Here is a 20,917-nt window from a genome sequence, read left to right on the forward strand (position 1 = left end):
TGCCGTGCAGAGAAGGAGAAAGCCTTGATATGCACCGTAGATTCAACAGCAATCGCTCAGAGATGGGAGGAACAGTGTGTGACTCGCAGCTCGCTGCATACACAACCGGTCGGCTCCGGAGAAAATTTCTGAATGAAACAGATGCATTTCCCTCCCTTTATACCCGTATGTCCGGAGGCGGGACATGCAAATTCTGTATGCCAATTTCTCATTGGCCTTTTCTCATAGATCAGAGATGCAAAAGGCTCTCAAGAAAGACCCCTAGTGTCGCTTCTTCGACACAACTTCGAAGTGAACTCCAGTCAACATAAACATTACACAGTCTACCATCACATCAACACCAGCTTTAATCATTCATATCATGGTGTAGATGCTGGTATATCATATGCCAAAAACTGAAATAAATTATCTTAAATTACTTAACACTTTTGTTTATTGATATTCAGAGTTGTAATACAGCACAGCACAGCACAGCACAGTTGACAGTTATTGTTTCAGTATTTTTATTTAGAATTGAAATGCAACAAAGCGATACATCCAAATGAATGCAGCATTCCAGAATATCGTCACAGAACTATATTCTAAAAAAAACAAAAACATTTTTTTGTCAGAAATAGGGTCAAAAACATGCAGTGAAAAACTATTTGACCATTTCAAAAGTAACATCAAAGAAAAGTTTCTACATATTTTTTTTACATAAAAACAGACATGCTTTTTCAGATGTAATCCTGATCATTGGTCATTTTGAGAAAATTCGCATTGGACATTAACCATGCCTGGTTGGTCGATTACTAATAGTCCCCCAAATCTGGAAAAAATACATAAATAAAAGAGTATCACAAAGCAGTCATAGTGTAAATGTGTCAAACACATTCCTATATGCTCGCAGTCAAAAAAGTATACTTTGAAAGACTTGTGGACCAGGCTTTTATTTTGGACAATATTTTCTTACATTTTCTACACGGGTTAAAAGCTAATACTTAAATGACAATTCAGCCTAAAATTATGCTAAATGTTAAATTGGAGTAAACAATACACTAACAAGAAATTTTATAGTGTTTCAGGATACATGTATTTAATGATTTATTTTAATGTTTATTTAATGATTTAATTTTGAGTAATTTGGCCCTCCATACTGTCAACAAAATACAAATTGTAATATTTATTAATACTTGTTTATTCATTATATAAAAAAAATCTGTTTACAAATATATTTCAGTCAATTTTAATAAATACTTGTTAAAATGAATATTCATTTAATTTCAGCTTTTGTATGTACACTGATGAGCCAAAACATTATGACCACAGGCTGAATATGGAGTAGGTTCTCGGCATGCCACCAAAACAGTACTGTCCCGCCAAGGCATGGACTCTACAAGACCCCTGAAGATGTCCTGTGGTATCTGGCACCAAGACATTTGCAGCAGATCTGTCAAGTCCTGTAAGTTGTGAGGTGGGGCCACCATGGATCGGACTTGTTGGTCCAGCACATCCCACAGATGCTCAATAGGATTGAGAAAGAGGCCACTGCCATCAGGGAATACCATTGCCATGAAGGGGTGTTCCTGGTCTAAAACAATGTTAAGGTTGGTGGTACATGTAAAATTGACTTCCACATGAACGGTCAGACACAGGGTTTCCCAGCAGAACATTGCCCAGAGCATCACACTCCCTCCACTGGCTTGTCGTCTTCCCACAGTGCATCCTGGTGCCATCACTTCCATAGGTAATTGGCGCACATGTAAATGTCTGTCCAAGTGATGTAAAAGAAAACAGGAATCAACAGACCAGATGACCTTCTTCCACTGATCCAAGGTCCAGTTACAATGCTTACATGCCCATTGTAGGTGCTTTCGATGGTGGACAGGGGACATCATGGGCACTCTGACTGGTCTGCAGCTACGCAGCCCCATACGCAGCAGGATGTGATGCACTGTGTGTTGTGACACATTCCTCCCGTAGCCATCACTGAAATTTTCTGTGACTTGTGGCACAGTAGACCTTCTGTTGGTTCGGACCAGAAGGGATAGCCTTCATTGCCCTTGTGCATCGAAGAGCCTTGGGCGACCAACACCCTGTTGCCTTTTTGTGGTTTGTCCCTCCTCGGACCACTGTCGGTAGGTACTCACCACTGCTGACCGGGTGCACCCCACAAGCCTTGCCCTTACAAAGATGCTCTGACCCATTCAATTACAATTTGGCCCTTGTAAAAGTCGCTAAGGTCTTTACTCCTGCCCATTTCTCCTGCATTCAACACGTTGACTACCAGAACTGATTTTTTGCTTACCATCTAATCTACCCAGACCTTGACATGTGGCCTTGTTAGGCGATGATCAACGTTATTCGCTTCACCTGTGAGTGGTCATAATGTTTAGGCTCATCTGTGTTTGTTAATTCTCATCAATAAATGTAATTATTTATAATATATTGGCCACTGTAGATAATCATTGTCTTCAGCCATTAAATAACAAATATCAGTCCGCCGCTAGAGCACACATCCAGTCTCTTTTCCACCATTAGGCCGAACGGTTCTGAGAACGGTGATGAACAGCTCCAGTACTATTTACACTTGAGCACAGTTCACCATGGCACGATTACAAACCATTCTTGGCACGGATTTCTAGACACGGTTAGCTAACCATGCTTAACCATGCTAGTTGCATGGTTTTATGCTTTCTTCATGTGCTATAAGATTTATCCTACGTACTTCCCACTTATGAAGTGGTAATTATAAGTATGTCACGTTCAAGTGCTTTGTTGTTGGAAAGAACAGGAAACATGGACGACGCCAGGTTCACATACATAGTTCTTTATTATTAACAATTTGTATTGATTCCATTCAACAAATTAAATAAACATTTATGATTTGACAAAGATGCGGAATCAAATTATATAAATTTAAACCCTTCTCCCCGAACACCCCCCCACCCCCATCTGACACAAACATGCACCCCAGTGGTCATAAATATTTCAAAACATAACATAAAGTACACTTTCAAAAAACAATTAAATTGCACACATACATTTAAAACTACAGATCCCAAAATGAGGGCACTCCAGCCGACTTCCATTTCCTAAGAATAACCTGTCTGCCTGCCGTTCATAACACTGGCCAGAATAACCCAATTCTTTATGTATTTATTCCCTATATTAATGAATGCCCCATTGCCTAAAATACAGAGTCTGGGAAAAAAAAATATTTGAGTGCCCATTATGTCACAAGAAAAACTCTGAACCCTCAATCAAAATTCTTGGATCTTAACACACCACCAAAAAAACATGGGTTGTGTCAACATCTTCTGATTGGCATCACCAGCAGGTGGGTGTGTCTTTAAGACCAAGCCTATACAATCTAGAGAGGGTCCAATTGAAACAATGTAAATCTTAAATTACATAAGGCACACCCTTGCATCCCTAGATATAAACTCTTTCAGTCAGGTTTTTAGAATCCTAGCCCACACTCCCTCCTCCAATACCAAGTTTAAATCTTTCTCCCATAATCTCTTCAGAGAACTGAAGCTCCATGCCCCAGACTCTGAATTAACAGGTAGTAATACACTGATGCCTCATGACCTTTTCCAAAAAAGGTAATCACCACTCTCAAATACCTAAAGAATTGAGACCTGGGAATCCAAAAATGTTGAACCATATTTTCAAAGGATCTCAACACTCAACTCTCATATAGGTCATCGAGCGTATTAACCACCCTCACCATCTACTCTGTCCAGCAGAAATTTACATAATTACATAATTTTGTGTTCAACCATAAGCTTGAGGCTACATTTAAATAAATGTCTGAATTAAACATTCTGGTCACTTTTGTCCATACCGAGTGCAAATACGAGATAATGGGGTGTAACTTCACTTGATGGAAAGGCTTTGCAATGGTGAAATAGGGGCAAGAACTTCCTGTTCAAAACAAAAGCGACCAATGAGCCATATATCTGAGACTGAATGCATAATAATAAAACAAAATCTTGTGTAGGCCTACCCCACCATTGTCAATCGGCCTAAGTAATTTACTGAAATGTAATCTGGGACATTTGCCATTCCAAATGAAGGACTTCCCTATGCTATCAAGTCACTTGAAATAAGAGAGGGGGACATCTATAGGGAGAGATTGTAGCAGGTAGTTGAATTCTGGAATACAATTCATTTTAATAACATCAACCTTCCCAGTCATAGATAAATGTAATGAAGCCCATCTACCCATATTGCTCGAAAAGCTTTTTATTAAAGGGTCAAAATGAACTCTAACTAAATCACACAAATTTGCTGAGAATAAAATTCCCAAATACTTATTACCCTGTTTGGGCCACTGGAAGGCGTCCGGCTGAAAAGCCGTCATCGGGCAGTATGCTGTCAGAGCCAAAGATAATTTAGATAATTTCACTCTGTATCCTGAGAACTTAGGCAAGGCATATATCTAGTAGGGTTGGAGACAAATAATAAAATATCATCTGTGTAAAGCAATAGCTTATGCGCCACACCACTTGCCACCACCGCTGGAAAATCATCCTCCTTTCTTATCATCCTCCTGTAGGCAAGGCCTTAATTACCTTGCCAAGCTCCTCCAAGGTTATCTAATAATCAAAATAATTTTTTTGCTCAGTCGTCAGTTTAGGAAGTTCTAATGGTTCCACAAAGTTTCTAATATCCTCATCAGTAGAAGAGGACGTGGAACTATAGATATCAAGATAGAATTCTTTAAAAGCATTATTAATATAAATGGGGTATGAGGTAAATATTTCACCACCAGCAGATTTCACTGAGGTAATGGTACAAAAAGACTCTTCCTTTTTATATATCTAGCCAGACGTTTCCCTGCTTTGTCACCCGACTCAAAGTATGACTGTCTTGCCCTGAATAGCCAAAATACCACCTTCTGCAACAAAATTGTATTATATATGTATTTCAATCGGGTCATTCTCTGAGGCTATTCGGCGACATTCGGCGCTTCAGCTCTGCCTTATGGCCTGCTATGTCCTGTCCCTCTGCTCCCTCAGGAATTCCGATGATACGGACGTTATTCCACCGGCTACGGTTCTCCATGTCCTCCAACTTCTCCCAGACACCCTCCAAATCCACCTTGGTCACTAGTGGATTAGCAGATAATTCCCTCTCCGATGACTCCAGGTAATCTATCCATTTCTCGACATCCCTTTCTTATCATCCTCCTGTAGGCAAGGCCTTAATTACCTTGCCAAGGTAATGGAGGTAATCGATCCATTTCTCGACATCCCCTACAACTCATCAACTTTGCCTCCATGGCAGTGATCGATCGACGTATCACAGCAAGAGCCTCCAAGTCAGCAACGACCTTCGTCAGCATTGCCGACATATTCAGCATCTCTCGCCACATTTCCCACACCCCCTTGACTAAATCGACTCACAGGCTTGCGGCCTGCTCAGGGGCATCAGCTTGAGCACGTGACTTTTAAAATCTCCAGAGCCCGAGGATTTAGAATTCTTTGACATACTGTATTGTCCTCCTAGAATAGTTATGGAACAGAGTGTATGGAATCTCACCGGTTTATGTCATTAAAAGTATTAAAAGTAGCAAAGTGCGCAGAGCTCGCCGTTCACACGTCCGATCCTCTCGTGGCATCATGTGATTTCCCAAATATATATTTCTTGAGGAACTTTTATTTTGACACCATAATAAATTTACTCAGTCAGCCTGATGACGATAATGGAATTTGTTCAAATACAAGCTAATTTCATGGTGTAAAAGTGTGCAACATGTATCAAATAATTGCTGATACACATAAAACAGAAACAACCAGTGCTAACAATTAGTTTTATTTAAAAAAATAAACAAAACCTGTCAATCACTAAAAAACTTGTCTCCTCCGCCATGTTGAAAAGTTTACATCTCCTTCTAACTTGGAAACTTGGGTATCAAAATTATTTTCGTAATTACGATTGAGGAGTCATTCATGTGCAACTTCTAAGTGAGAAACTCGTATTTACAATAGTTCTGATTGTCCTTTAGCAGAGTAATAACCAGGGGAAAAAGCAGTCCTAAAAACTGAAATATACTCCATAGCGAACTCGCTCCAATGTTTACCTCTCAGCCCAGCGTAAACTGACATATTTGTAATGTACATTCAAGCACAACGATGGAAAAAGAAATCGGAATCGTGCCAACTAGCCCAGATCAGCACAGGACGGCATGGTTTCGCAATGAGAACTGTTTAGCCCCATGGTGGAAAAGTGTAATCACATGGTGTATCCCAGTGTGGTCACAAGCTGATATATTGAACGCACTCAGATCTGGGTGCATGTTCCGTTTATGTGATTAAAATGTCAGCAAACAAAAGCTGAAGTTTGAAACGTGATCTCTGCAATTGTAATCTGTTAGAAAGAACACCAGATAATTTGAAAAAAAACAACAAAAACAAAAAAACAACATATAGACCTACTTTTGGTTCCAGATTTGCCTGCTTACCTGAATATCAGTCTTTACATGTAGTACAAATCTGATTCATCATTAACCTAGAAAACACATAAATTAACATTTGTAGATGTCAAACAAAGAACTGTTTGACATCAATAAAAAAATATAATATAATATACAGAAAATATAATATAATATACAGAAATGTAGCATGGTTACCATATGCTAAAAATCCATTGTTACAGCAGTTAAATTGTAAACTCATACTAAATTATTAAGGAATTTCCTTCAATGTGCAAGAAGCTTCCTGTATCATTTAAAACATATTTTTTGAATGACAGTGGTTACTAATGCCAAGTTTTACAGTAATATCTGAAAACACATTGGTTTACCTAGATGTGTATTTACTGAAACACTGTACTGCACATTATGTTACTGATTGCACTGCATTATTTTATTTTGATAGATGTCCTTTTATTTATACATTTTCTTTGATTTTATTCCTAAAAACATGAATGAAAGGGTGACTTTCATGCAACCATTACCAAATATTGAGCCATTTTAGCTCACATTTTATAAATGCCTAATAACATTATTTATTTATCATTAGTAACCTATGAAAATGTACCTTAATGTAAAGTAGACACTTATAAAGCATTAGAAATCTATGTACATAAAGTTCAGTATGGTCTAGTGACAGTGGCGGGACATGCAGTTAAAGTCTAGGCCTTCAGTTTGATTCATGCCATTAAGAAAACACAGTTTCACAATGAATAAGACACCCGATGTCTTTCGGCATCATATATTATGTCGCAGCTACTAATAATACCAATTTACATTTAAAAACACGTCCACGCACAAAAGACAGAACTTGAAATGACACTTAATGCTCAAGCAAGCCTAATTTTAACTACAGCATGACTGTTTTGTGAAATTAACATCTCCCGAACAGACATTCAAAAATCAAGGAGGTCTATAATACCTGGAAAAATCGATCTAATAATATTTGTGATTTAAATGTTTCTTGTAATAAATTTCGTTTCGTCAGTGTACACGGTTATGCTGCGTTCCATTCAAGTTGGATGTGGGATATTCCTACTTGATATCTCCGACCATAAATGCATTCCATTCATCGATATTCAGAACTGCAACACTCCTGTTAGCTTAGCAGGGGTTTGACTCTCATTAGAGATGTCTCCTAGCAACCCAACTGATAAACAATACTGCAGCACTAGCATTTGTGCTTCAGGTGTATGATTATCAAAAGAGATTATAATGTTTTATACAGCTGTTTCTGCAGGTGTATAACATTTAAAGATTAATTAAGAGTGAAAAGCAGTTGAAAATACATACGCAAAAAGGTCAATGAGAATGAACCTTTTTACACCAGCAGAGAAGGTTTTGCTGGCCCTGAGAATTTGCCACTGTTTAGTGGTCATCTGGCTTTATTTTATGATATATGCTGTGAATGAGCATGGAGACCTGAAATGTGTTTGTGCAGAGGACTTTCAGTAACTAGGACTAGGTAAATTAATTATTTTGACATTGTGGCAGGGCGGAGGGCGGGGCTGGGTCGTGATTCCGCACATCAGGCCCCTAATCAGGCTAATCAAGCCTCAGAGAGGGATAAAGGCCAACTGGAGACTGCAGTGGGACAGAGAGAGAGAGATTTACGGGCAGCTGGCCGACACCTTTGTGTGTTTGACTTTTTGTTTCAGTTCTTCATTAAAATATTATTTATATTGTCAAGCCGGTTCTCGTCTCCTCCTTTCCATTAATCCCTTTTCAGACATCAATGTGACAAGGTGACAACTCAAGTGAGTCAAGATATTAGAGTAGTGAATGTAAACACAAGAAAACTCTCACAAACTGATATTATCCCTCCTTTTAATCTCACTATAATAGTCTATTTTTTCTGCATTGTGACATACCTGTATATCATGAATGAAAGGACATATGTATGAAATACTATGGGTATTTATTTAACATTCAAAATATGTAGGTTAAAATGCTCACTATTTGGCAAGTATTGCAAGAAAGTCACCCTTTTTACTCATGGGTTTATAACTGCAAATTAATAATTCATAATGAATTTACAGTATAAGCCATTAATGGGAAATTTAATTTAAAGTGTTACCAAAATGTGCTCGTTACCAAAATGTGCTCTTCAAAAACTTGCCTTTCCAAACAATACCTTTATTAACTATGACATTTCTAGAGCCTCTCCGGGAACCAGCACCTTATCGTGGTGGAGAGGTTTGTGTGCCCTTATGATCCTGAGGGTTGTGTTGTCTGGAGCCATGTGCTCCTGGTAGGGTCTCCCAAGGCAAAGTGGTCTCAGGTGAGGGGCCAGACTAAGAATGGTTCAAAAATGACTCATGGAAAAAACGGCAAGAGGAGGAGTTACCCTGCCCGGAGGAAGCCCGGGGCCCCTGTCTGGAGCCAGGCCCAGATGGAGGGCTCGTTGGCGAGCGCCTGGTGGCCGGGTTTGTCACGGAGCCCGGCCGGGCACAGCCCGAAGAAGCAACGTGGAACCCCCCTCTACATCCCTTGGGCCCACCACCCATTGGAGGAACCGCAGGAGTCGGGTGCGCTGCCATATGGGCGGCAGTGAAGGCCGTGGGCCTCGACGGACCAGACCCGGGCAGCAAAGGCTTGCTCTGGGGACGTGGAATGTCACCTCACTGGGGGAAGGAGCCGGAACTAGTGAGGGAGGTGGAGCGTTACCAGTTGGATCTGGTGGGGCTTACATCGACGCACAGTTTTGGCTCTGGATCCGTACTCCTGGATAGGGGATGGACTCTATTCTTCTCTGGAGTTTCCCAGGGTGTGAGGCGACGGGCGGGTGTGGGGATACTCACGAGTCCCCGGCTGAGCGCCACTACGTTGGAGTTTACCCCGGTGGATGAGAGGGTCGCCTCCCTACGCCTACGGGTTGTGGGGGAAAACTCTGACTGTTGTCTGTGCATATGCACCGAACAGCAGTTCAGAGTATTCGGCCTTCTTGGAGACCCTGAATGGAGTCCTGAATAGGGCCCCAGTAGGGGACTCCATAGTGATGCTGGGTGACTTCAACGCACACGTGGGAAATGACAGGGACACCTGGAAAGGCGTGATTGGGAGGAACGGCCTCCCTGATCTGAACTCAAGTGGATGTTTGTTATTAGATTTCTGTGCTAGTCATGGATTATCTATAACAAACACCATGTTCGAACATAAGGATGCTCATAAGTGTACGTGGTACCAGAGCACCCTAGGCCGAAGGTCGATGATCGATTTTGTAATCGTGTCGTCGGATCTGAGGCCATATGTTTTGGACACTCGGGTAAAGAGAGGGGCAGAGCTGTCAACCGATCACCATCTGGTGGTGAGTTGGGTCAGGGGTGGGGAAAGACTCTGGACAGACCTGGGAAGCCCAAGCGAGTAGTGCGGGTGAACTGGGAACGTTTGGAGGAGGTCCCTGTCCGTGAGATCTTCAACTCACACCTCCGGCGGAGCTTTTCAGGCATCCCTGCGGAGGTTGGGGACATTGAACCGGAGTGGGCAATGTTCAAAGCTTCCATTGCCGAAGCCGCGGTGGAGAGCTGCGGCCTCAAGGTTTTAGGTGCCGCAAGGGGTGGTAACCCTCGAACACCGTGGTGGACACTGGTGGTCAGGGAAGCCGTCCGACTGAAGAAAGAGGCCTTCCGGGATTTGTTGTCCCGGAGGTCTCCGGAGGCAGTTGCAAGGTACCGAAGGGCCCGAAGTGCTGCGGCCTCGGCCGTGAGGGAGGCAAAGCAGTGGGTGTGGGAAAAGTTCGGAGAAGCCATGGAGAAGGACTTTCGGTCCGCACCAAAGTGCTTCTGGAAAACCGTCCGCCACCTTAGGAGGGGAAACGGGGAACCATTCAAGCTGTATACAGCAAAGATGGGACGCTGTTGACCTCAACCGAGGAGGTTATTGGGCGGTGGAAGGAACACTTTGAAGAACTCCTAAATCCCAACACGCCCTCTATGGTAGAGGCAGAGCCGGAGGATGATGGGGGATCAGATTCTATTTCCCTGGGGGAGGTCACTGAGGTAGTCAAACAACTCCGCAGTGGCAAAGCCCCGGAATTGATGAGATCCGACCAGAAATGCTGAAAGCTCTGGATGTGGAGGGGGTGTCATGGATGACACGCCTCTTCAACATTGCGTGGAAATCTGGGACAGTACCTAAGGAGTGGCAGAACGGGGTGGTGGTTCCCCTCTTCAAAAGGGGGATCAGAGAGTGTGTGCCAACTACAGGGGTATCACACTTCTCAGCCTCCCTGGTAAAGTTTACTCCAAGGTGCTGGAGAGGAGGGTTCGGCCGATTGTCGAACCTCAGATTGAAGAGGAACAATGCGGTTTTCGGTCCTGGTCGTGGAACGACGGACCAGATCTTTACTCTCGCAAGGATCCTGGAGGGGGCCTGGGAGTATGCCCATCCGGTCTACATGTGTTTTGTGGATCTGGAGAAGGCGTATGACCGGGTCCCCGGGAGAGACTGTGGGAGGTGCTGCTGGAGTACGGGGTGGGGGGTCCCTTCTTAGGGCGATCCAATCCCTGTACGTCCAAAGCGAGGGCTGTGTCCGGGTCCTCGGCACAAAGTCGAGTTCATTCCATGTGGGGTTGGTCTCCGCCAAGGCTGCGCTTTGTCACCAATCCTGTTTGTGATATTCATGGACAGGATATCGAGGCGTAGTCGGGGTGGGGAAGGTGTGCGGTTCGGTGGGCTGGGGATCTCATCGCTGCTTTTTGCAGATGATGTTGTCTTCATGTCATCATCGGTCCGTGACCTTCAGCTCTCACTGGATCGCTTGGCAGTCGAGTGTGAAGCAGCTGGGATGAGGATTAGCACCTCTAAATCTGAGGCCATGGTTCTCAGCAGGAAACCGATGGAGTGCGTACTCCAGGTAGGGAATGAGGTTTTGCCCCAAGTGAAGGAGTTCAAGTACCTCGGGGTCTTGTTCACGAGTGAGGGGACAATGGAGCAGGAGGTTGGCCGGAGAATCGGGGCAGCAGGGGCGGTATTGCACTCGCTCTATCGCACCGTTGTCACGTAAAAGAGAGCTGAGCCGAAAGGCAAAGCTCTCGATCTACCGGTCAATTTTCGTTCCTACCCTCACCTATGGTCATGAAGGTTGGGTCATGACCGAAAGAACTAGGTCGCGAGTACAAGCGGCCGAAATGGGCTTCCTCAGAAGGGTGGCGGGCTTCTCCCTTAGAGATAGGGTGAGGAGCTCAGTCATCCGTGAGGAGCTCGGAGTAGAGCCGCTGCTCCTTTGCGTTGAAAGGAGTCAGTTGAGGTGGTTTGGGCATCTGGTAAGGATGCCCCTGGCCGCCTCCCTAGGGAGGTGTTTCAGGCACGTCCAGCTGGGAGGAGGCCTCGGGGAAGACCCAGGACTAGGTGGAGAGATTACATCTCCACACTGGCCTGGGAACGCCTCGGGGTCGCCCAGTCAGAGCTGGTTAATGTGGCTCGGGATAGGGAAGTTTGGGGCCCCCTGCTGGAGCAGCTGCCCCCGCGACCCGACTTCGGATAAGCGGTTGAAGATGGATGGATGGATGGATGGATGGATTTCTAGAGTAAATTTGTAAAAGAGCTGATTTGATTTATACATATAATTGATTTAATCCCAGCTCATGATCACTTGATTAATTAAATTATTGCTCAGTTGTTGAGTAAGAGAGCATCAGCCATTGTGTGTGTGTGTGTGTGTGTGTATTTACATGATGCCTGTCTTCATCACTGCTCTCTGATGTCGGTGGACTGTGCGTCTTTCTGTCTGTACTCAGGAGAGGAGCGCTGCAGGACGACCCGTCCACACTGCTCACAGAGCCATGGAGCGGAGAGTACCCCACACAGCCTTCTGATTTACAAGAAATACATGCGGTTAAATGGCATATGACGTGAGATAAAGGACAGAAAGCTCTGTGTTACAGTATGATTATGTATGAAGATAGTTTGAGTGCTGTACCTGACAGCTCTTGGCTTTGTGGGTTCATCTGCTCTAGACTGTCCAGTAGTTCATCTATCTGTGATTTAATCACTGTCAGTTCTTTCTTTATACACAGCAGCTCCTCCAATCTTACTGCAGAGAGAGAAAGAGTAGACCACAGTTATTGAACAATCATTTTTATGTTCTTCATAAACCAGTGGCATCTGGTGCTCTTTTGAAAAGGCAAAAGGGATAGGTAACATGATAGTCTTATCGAGTTTATGAATTCTTTTTAAAATAACTACAAATGCACTTCTTGCCTTTTCCAAACAGGTTTCCCAAACACTCCAAAGTCATCACATGATTTATTTTCAGTTGTTGGGTGTAATCTGATAACTAAGTAATTAGTAATGGAAAGATAATTACTTTTTATTTTTAAAAAGTAGTGTAATGCATTACATTTAAAATTATTGTTATCAGAGTACAGTTACTGACTTTCAATTAGGGGTGGGTAAAAATGTCGATTTTCCGTTACATTGCGATTTTCAATTGAACGATCTTCATATTGATTCTTAAATTTCCAGGCTCTACCCTTCACTACAGTTAGAACAAATCACTCTCATTAGCAACCACATTTCACCCTATGCAACTAAAATTTATATATCTGGCAACTGGCTGGTAAATGTTTAGCAAATTTCACTCCCTATTAATTGTTTTGTATAGTGGTGAAGTATTCAGCAGATCCTTTCACTGCTTGATGAGAGTAAAAGTTGTTCTGTGTAATGTGTGTGCTTCCAAAAAAAGACTAATAGCAAACAGTAAAATGTTATGCAATTAAACAATAAACATGTAACAAATAATGATATATTAAATATAATAACTTATTTATTGATTGAATACATGTATATTTTATATTTGGAATGCCCAATTCCCACTACTTAGTTGGTCCTCATGGTGGCGTGGTTACTCTACATTCTGAGGCCGTCAATCTGCGCATCTTATCACGTGGCTCGTTGTGCATGACACTGTGGACACTCGCAGCATGTGGAGGCTCATGCTATAACTTACCACATGCCCCATTGAGAGCGATAACCACTAATCGTGACCACGAGGAGGTTACCCCATGTGACTCTACCCTCCCTAGCAACTGGGCCAATTTGGTTTCTTAGGAGACCTGGCTGGAGTCACTCAGCATGCCCTGGATACGAACTCGTGACTCCAGGTGTGGTAGTCAGCGTCAATTCTCGCTGAGCTACCCAGGCCCCTGATTTGTTAATTTTTAAAAAGCCAAAATGTTACCAAAAGGATGAAAAATTAACAAAATATCATAAGTAAAATTAATATTTTCGTAATGTACCTAGTTAGAAGGTCCCGTGCATAATTAACAACATGGGAGATTATTTCTTTCAAATGTAAGCAAAAGGGACATTATAAGAAATATACCAAATTGAATTGATATCGAATTGAAATCTAATCGAAAGCTTGTGAATTGAATAGAGTAATCTGTTTCAAAACCAAGCCCTACTTTCAATTAAATTAATTACAATATAAAACTTATATTAATAATGTTATTAATTTGAAATACATTTAAAACATGAATTATGTTTATATGATTGTTTTTCTGTGACAACTAAATGGCATGTGCCCCCTAACGAGTAACTGAAAAATGAGTGATGCGTAGTGTATGACTTGAACAATGAACAGAGGAAATATAGATATTATTTTGAATTGGTTAAACAGAAATACTGAAACTTTTCTGTGAAAAGCATTTTAAAAAGTAATTTCAATGCTTTTAAAGTTATTAGTAATGAGATTGCATTTTCAATAAAGCAATCAGTAAAGGAATCTAATGACCATTTTAGAACATTTGTAGTGGATTACTTTTACGAGTAACTTACCCAACACAGTTTATTTGCCATATTGTTATTAAAAAGTGACTCCAGTTTGTCAAGTAGGGATGCACGATATTGAGGAAAAGTGCGATATGTGAAGTTGTTGGATAATGCGATGTGTGATATGCAATACGATAATCCTATGATGATGTCATAGGATGGTGTGGAACATCAGACCACACAGAACATTTTTCCCCTTTTCTCCCCAATTTGGAATGCCCAATAAATATATATATATACATATACAGTGCATTCAGAAAGTATTCAGACCATTTCACATTTTGTTATGTTGCAGCCTTATGCTAAAATGCTTTAAATTATTTTTTCACATCAATCTACACTCCGTACCCCATAATGACAAAGCAAAAAATAAAGTTTTTTTAATAACTTTTAAAATGTATTAAAAAGAAAAAACTGAATTATCACATTGACGTAAGTATTCAGACTCTTAACTCAGTACTTAGTTGAAGCACCTTTGGCAGCGATTACAGCCTCAAGTCTTTTTGGGTATGATGCGACAAGCTATGCACACCTGGATTTGGGGATTTTCTGCAATTCTTCTCTGCAGATCCTCTCATGCTCTGTCAGGTTGGATGGGGACCATTGGTGGACAGCCATTTTCAGGTCTCTCCAGAGATGCTCGATTGGGTTAAAGTCTGGGCTCTGACTGGGCCACTCAAGGACATTCACAGAGTTATCCCTAAGCCACTCTTGTGTTGTCTTGGCTGTGTGCTTAGGTTCATTGTCCTGTTTAACCATCGGCCCAGTCTGAGGTCCTGAGCATTTTGGACCAGATTTTCATTAAGGAGGTTAGCTTTCCTTCAACCCTGACCAGTCCCCCAGTCCCTGTCGCTGAAAAACACCCCCCAGAGCATGATGCTACCACCACCATGCTTCACCCATGGGATGGTATTGTTTGCAGGTGATGATCGGTGCCTGGTTTCCTCCAGACATGACACTTGGAATTGAGGCCAAACAGTTCAATCTTCATTTCATCAGACCAGAGAATCTTGTTTCTCACAGCCTGAGAGTCCTTTATGTGCTTTTTTGTGTCTTGCACTGAGAAGAGGCTTCCGACTAGCCACTCTGCCATAAAGCCCAGATCGGTGGTGTGTTGCAGTGATGGTTGTCCTTCTGCAAGTTTCTCCCATCTCCACACATGATCTCTGGAGCTCAACCAGAGTGACCATCGGGTTGTTGGTCACATCTCTTACAAGGCCCTTCTCCCCTGATTGCTAAATTTGGCTGGGCAGCCAGCACTAGAAAGTCCTGGTTGTTCCATACTTCTTCCATTTCCACTATGCTCTTGGGAACATTCAAAACAGCTGTAATATTTCTGTAGCCTTTCTCAGATCTGTGCCTAGACACAATCTTGTCTCTGAGCTCTGCAGGCAGTTCCTTTGACCTCATGGCTTGGTTTTTCTTGGATATGCATTTTCAGCTGTGAGACTTATATAGAGAGGTGTGTGCCTTTCCAAATAATGTACAATGCATTGAATTTGCCACAGGTGGACTCCAATCAAAGTGTAGAAACATCTCAAAGATGATCCAGAGAAATGGAGAAGAGTCACAGCAAAGGGTCTGAATACTTATGTCAATGTGATATTTCAGTTTTTCTTTTGAATAAATTTCAGTCTGAATAATTTCTGAATGAGCTGTATATATATATATATATATATGGACTCTTGTAGCCTCCGTGTCTATGCTGTTCCATCACAGTAAGGAAAGACTATTTTTTTACACATTATATATATATATACGGTAATGTGAACACTACAAAGTGAACATTTTCATATAACAATATGAGCAGCAATTCATCAACAGAAGATCATCAGCGATAGCATGTCATAAATGTCTGGTATTATTAAAACAGACTTTTCCCCCTTTTCTCTAGCAAAGAAAACTATGTATCCTCACACGAATCAGACATCGTGCCTCACACTGTTTCGTGCAGCGAGCTCATCTCAACAGAAAGGGTGAAAAGCAGTGCAAGACACACTGGTGTGTGCCTTGAACACACACCAAGAGACAGTCGCAACCCCAGTCTATTCTTTGCTTTCTGTGTCACCATAAATGTTATATTAAAAGGATATTAATATCCTTCTGTTATCGCAAACCCATATTCCATATACCTATATGTACATTTGCAATATTTCTTTTGTCAAGCGCAACAGATAGCAACACCATAAAGCTTCTTTAAAAGTAATCGATGCAGCTCACTACATGCATTACATAATAAGCAATCCGTTATATTTGGGATGAATGTAATGAAATTTAAGTTAAGTTTCGATAATTTTTGGTAACATCAAACCTCATTAGTTCTCATCACTTTATAAATATGATTTGAGAGTGAATGAGTTTAGAAATATCTTAATTTCTGTTCCGTTCATCACACAAAGTCATCGTATTTCTTATATTGTGGTCTTATGGTGTTATTTGCACTTAACAGACCATAATCACGGTTCACTAATATTATGGCAAATAAACCATGTGAGAACTAAATAATAAAAAGGCATACAGGTTTGGAGCAACATTATGGTTCATAAATAATGCCAGAATATTCCTTTTGAGTCACCTATTCCTTTAACACTGAAAGAAATGACACACTTCACCTTTAAAAATATAACAAAAGAAGCAAAACATAACAGGAAAAACTGTTACTCTTAAAACTTCTAAATGTCATACTGTAGGACTTCTAAACTATACAAATCCCTTCACTGTGCAAGCCCTGATATCAGCAGCTCTCTTTAATGATTGAAACTTAAATTCAACGACTCTTCCACAGCGTGATAATACCACCCAAACACCCTTCCAATCCCAGCTGGGTAAAAAGCTCATTCCAGCTCAGCAGCAGCCATTAAAAAACTGTTTGACCTCACAGCTACAAAGGCAAACTCATTCTACTGTGATCCGCTGGCAGTAAAAACTATTAGGGCTTGTAATAAAGGACTATAAACACTTCTTACTGGTTATGCACTATTAGTTTGCTATAATTGCTTTCGCTGATGGGCTAGGTTTGATTACGGAGGGAGCAGTCTCATTGCAGAGGGAGGATTTAAATGATTGAACCATCTGGAGTTTGACAGCAGAGGTGCATGTAATGTACAATACGTAGATATAAACTCACCAAAAACACAATTACATACTCAGCATACACCAAAACTCAATCCTTGGTTGCTAAACATCATGAGGGAGACATATGCATATTCTGACATAGCAAGAGATCCAAGGCCAGAAACACACTTTACACAAGTATGCAACAGTGGTGGAGCTAGGGGGTGGGCAGGGGTGGCCATGGCCACCCCATTGGCCAATCCACACGCAATAGCTGTTTTAGTCATTTTTTTGTCATTTTATGGCACAATTTAGTTCTTTAGAGGAGAACACTCACATTAGTCTCACGTGAAATAATGTGCTGCGATTGGCCAAGATAAGTCAACAATCAAAAGTCAGAGATTTCAATATGAATTAATTTAATTCTTTAAAACCCAAATTATCGGAGGTATTGTGTCCGTATCAAACTCTATAGTCTGAATGATTTTTAAGAGAAACATCTGACCTGAGACAGGGTTGATAAATATATGTAAACATAACTGAAGTCTTCTGAGCTTGATAAATAAAACTTCCCTCTGGAGTTCATAAGTATCTTACACTGGAGGAACTCTTACACTGGGTTTCTCTGTTCCTGGACTTGTGTCTGCTCGTGGGTTTGTCTTTGCTTCGGCGCATGGCTGTGGAAGATGCGGAGGAAGATGAACACGGCCGTTGAGTAGGAGTGAAGTCACATGGGATGGTTGTCACGGAGATTGGAACATGGTGGTAATCGAAAACCCTGTAAATGAAAACGGACAATTAAACAGTTATCTCGAAACGTATCAAGATTTCCCCTGAAATAAATGTCAACAAGCAAACAAAGAAGCATTAAAGTAAATTTGAAAAAGATGTGGCGAATTCACTAAACAGTTGCGTCACTTTCGTGAGTGGAATCTCAGCACAACAACCTGCATCTTATTCACTAACCACCATCTAATTTAACCAGGTGTTATAAATTAAGTCTCTATCATTCTTCAATGCAAAAATTGTGTTCATCACAACATTTTTATGCATGTTTGCACCATTACCTCAGCATAATTCCTTTAGTGAATCAGGTGCTAAAACAAGCAGACAATGTATGCATATAAAATGATGCAAGGAGCACACACACAGTCTCTTTTAGCACTGACAGCTCTAAAGTTTGATTCACAAGCCTTGGTTTTTATTGGCAGGCACTGGCCTACTTCCTGTTTCTCAGCTCAAGATTATCACAGCTAATTATGCATGATACTCTACATGCATTAGCGCCGTTGCAATTGACTGATCACTCTATGTCTCCGACTTTATCTGCTCTGTCACATCCTTGCCATGCTGTGAACGTCTCAGACAAACCTGGCAACAAAGAGCCGTCTTTAAAATTGGAACGCTTTTAATTAAAGACTAGCAGGGGTATCTATGAAACAGGAGACTTTTCCCATTATGCCCTGGGATGTAACATAGCAGTTTGTGACCACAGGCAGATATCAGGAGATAAGAGATCGGGAGACATTTGCTGCTGGTGATGAGTGTAATTAAGTTTGCAATTAGAATAAATGGGGTTAGAAATAGTTGAAAAATAGATATAGAGGTATGAATGGGCCCATATGGATTTTGTGGCCACAGAAAGATTTGCAGATGGACTGCCTGTCATTCATAACATTAATGTTTAGGGTTTAGGGTAAGGACTGGGGTTTAGATTAGGTTTAAGGTAAGTGTTGTGGTAGGGTTAGGTTTAGAATTAGGGGTTAGGTTAACAGCAGCCATGACCGGGCCAATTTTCTTTTAGGGCCACATTAGTCCAGTTATCTAGTTGAGATCCATGCAAAATAACTTTTCATTGATTTACTTCCCTTTAAATACTTGTTCTGTCATTTAAAATCAGATTTATTCAAACACACAGCACGGATGTGGTAAAGAAACCGTTCAATCGAAACGTTCGTTGAAATGTTCTTAAAGAGAAAGTACCATTTTAACATTTGTTATACATAATGCAAACTCAATGTAAATACTTATAAACACTACAAATTCTACACACACACACACACACACACACACACAAAACACACACACACACACAAAACAAGAATGTGACAAAATGTGCATTAAAGGTGCACATGTGCATATATTTAAAGGGGCAATAATATATTATATAATATTTTAACTTCATCAAACACTTTAAATATTGAAGAATTTAACAAATAGGCACATACAGCATCTATGCACGGGTTTGGTGAAACTTGGCAAAGAGTTTAGGCAGTTCTGGCTAGCACAACCATATCTTATCTAACTCATCTGAATTATGGTGTGTTCCACTTCCATTTAGAGATGATCGTACCTAAACCCAATTTCCTTCCAAGACTTTACCTTCCATTGTGAGAGCTTCGAAGGGCTGAAAGGTCATTTGGTAATTTATTATAAATTCCTTTTGGAATGACCTTACAGCTTGACTACCATTATTATTCTCCAATCAAAAAAGCCCAGTGAAGTCACCATTTAAGCCAAAATCCCCTAAACTACTATGACAGAATGTTCAAATAAGCTGAAAGTCTGTTTCTGAATGTTCGTGAGCTGTCAAAACAAAACAAGCAATTTAATCTGTTGCAAAGTTTTGATCACGTTGATGATGTAGAGGATGTAGAGTGTCATGTATCAAATATGCATGGCATTATAGTGTTAAAGAGTGTCTCAAAAATTAGAAACAAGCTGGCAAAACTCATAGTCACATGGCCCTATTGAGGGGGCCTTTTATAAGCTGTGGCGCCCCCATATTCAAGCGTACATAAACATTTGTTTTCAAAGTTGATGAGCCGCGAGACCTTGCAGCCAAGGTCCCGGGGCACTGGCCCCATTGGCCTGGTCCGTAATACACCTATGGTCAACAGTACTTTAAATGTAAGTACAATACAACAACACATATGTACATAATAGGCACGTTTTAGAAAATGCTTAATTAAATAGTAGTTAAAGATACATAATATAAAGTGGGTCCAATATTTCAATAATATATAATAAAATATTATGGGTCATGGGAACAGTCGAATATTGCTTTTCATGGTAATTGTAACAACAGTTTACCGTAAAAGTTTACAGTATGTATTGTCTTGCCATTATACTGCCACATACAATTTAAGGTATATATATATATATATATATATATATATATATATATATATATATATATATATATATATATATCATAGTATATACACTGATTAGCCAAAACATTATGACAACCTGCCTGATATGCTTTTTGTTCTCCGCGTGCCACCAAAATAGCACCAACCCGGCAAGGAATGGCCTCTACAAGACCCCTGAAGGTGTCCTGTGGTATCTGGCACCAAGACATTAGCAGCAGATCCTTCATGTCCAGTAAGTTGTGAGGTATAGCCACAGTGAATTGGACTTGTCGGTCCAGCACATCCCACAGATGCTCAATCGGATTGAGATCTGGGAAATTTGGAGGCCAGGGCAACACCTTAAACTCTTCATCATGTTCCTCAAACCATTCACGAACAATGTGTGCAGTGTGGCAGGGCGCATTACCCTGCTGAAAGAGGCCACTGCCATCAGGGAATACCATTGCCATAAATGGGTGTGCCTGGTCTGCAACGA

At 41.2% G+C, this 20,917-nt stretch overlaps 1 protein-coding gene across 4 annotated transcripts in view; it reads right to left on the reverse strand.

The window, feature by feature from the left end:
* Positions 1-474: 474 nt before the first annotated feature.
* Positions 475-20,917, reverse strand: part of si:dkey-234i14.2 (RNA-binding Raly-like protein) — a 51,256-nt gene continuing 30,813 nt past the window's right edge. Inside the window, exons 5-9 of one of the 4 annotated variants that reach the window (XM_052119798.1) lie at positions 17,902-18,065; positions 12,381-12,494; positions 12,133-12,272; positions 6,452-6,498; positions 475-808 (exon numbers count right to left, since the gene is read on the reverse strand). In XM_052119798.1, the coding sequence (XP_051975758.1) occupies positions 6,466-6,498; positions 12,133-12,272; positions 12,381-12,494; positions 17,902-18,065 (451 nt within the window). In that variant the 3' untranslated portion in view covers positions 475-808; positions 6,452-6,465. The remainder of the gene's footprint in view (positions 809-6,451; positions 6,499-12,132; positions 12,273-12,380; positions 12,495-17,901; positions 18,066-20,917) is intronic. The other 3 variants (XM_052119799.1, XM_052119800.1, XM_052119797.1) reach the window with 3 other exon arrangements.

The sequence above is a fragment of the Xyrauchen texanus genome, chromosome 46 (genome assembly GCF_025860055.1).
Source record: "Xyrauchen texanus isolate HMW12.3.18 chromosome 46, RBS_HiC_50CHRs, whole genome shotgun sequence".
Lineage (NCBI taxonomy): Eukaryota > Metazoa > Chordata > Actinopteri > Cypriniformes > Catostomidae > Xyrauchen > Xyrauchen texanus.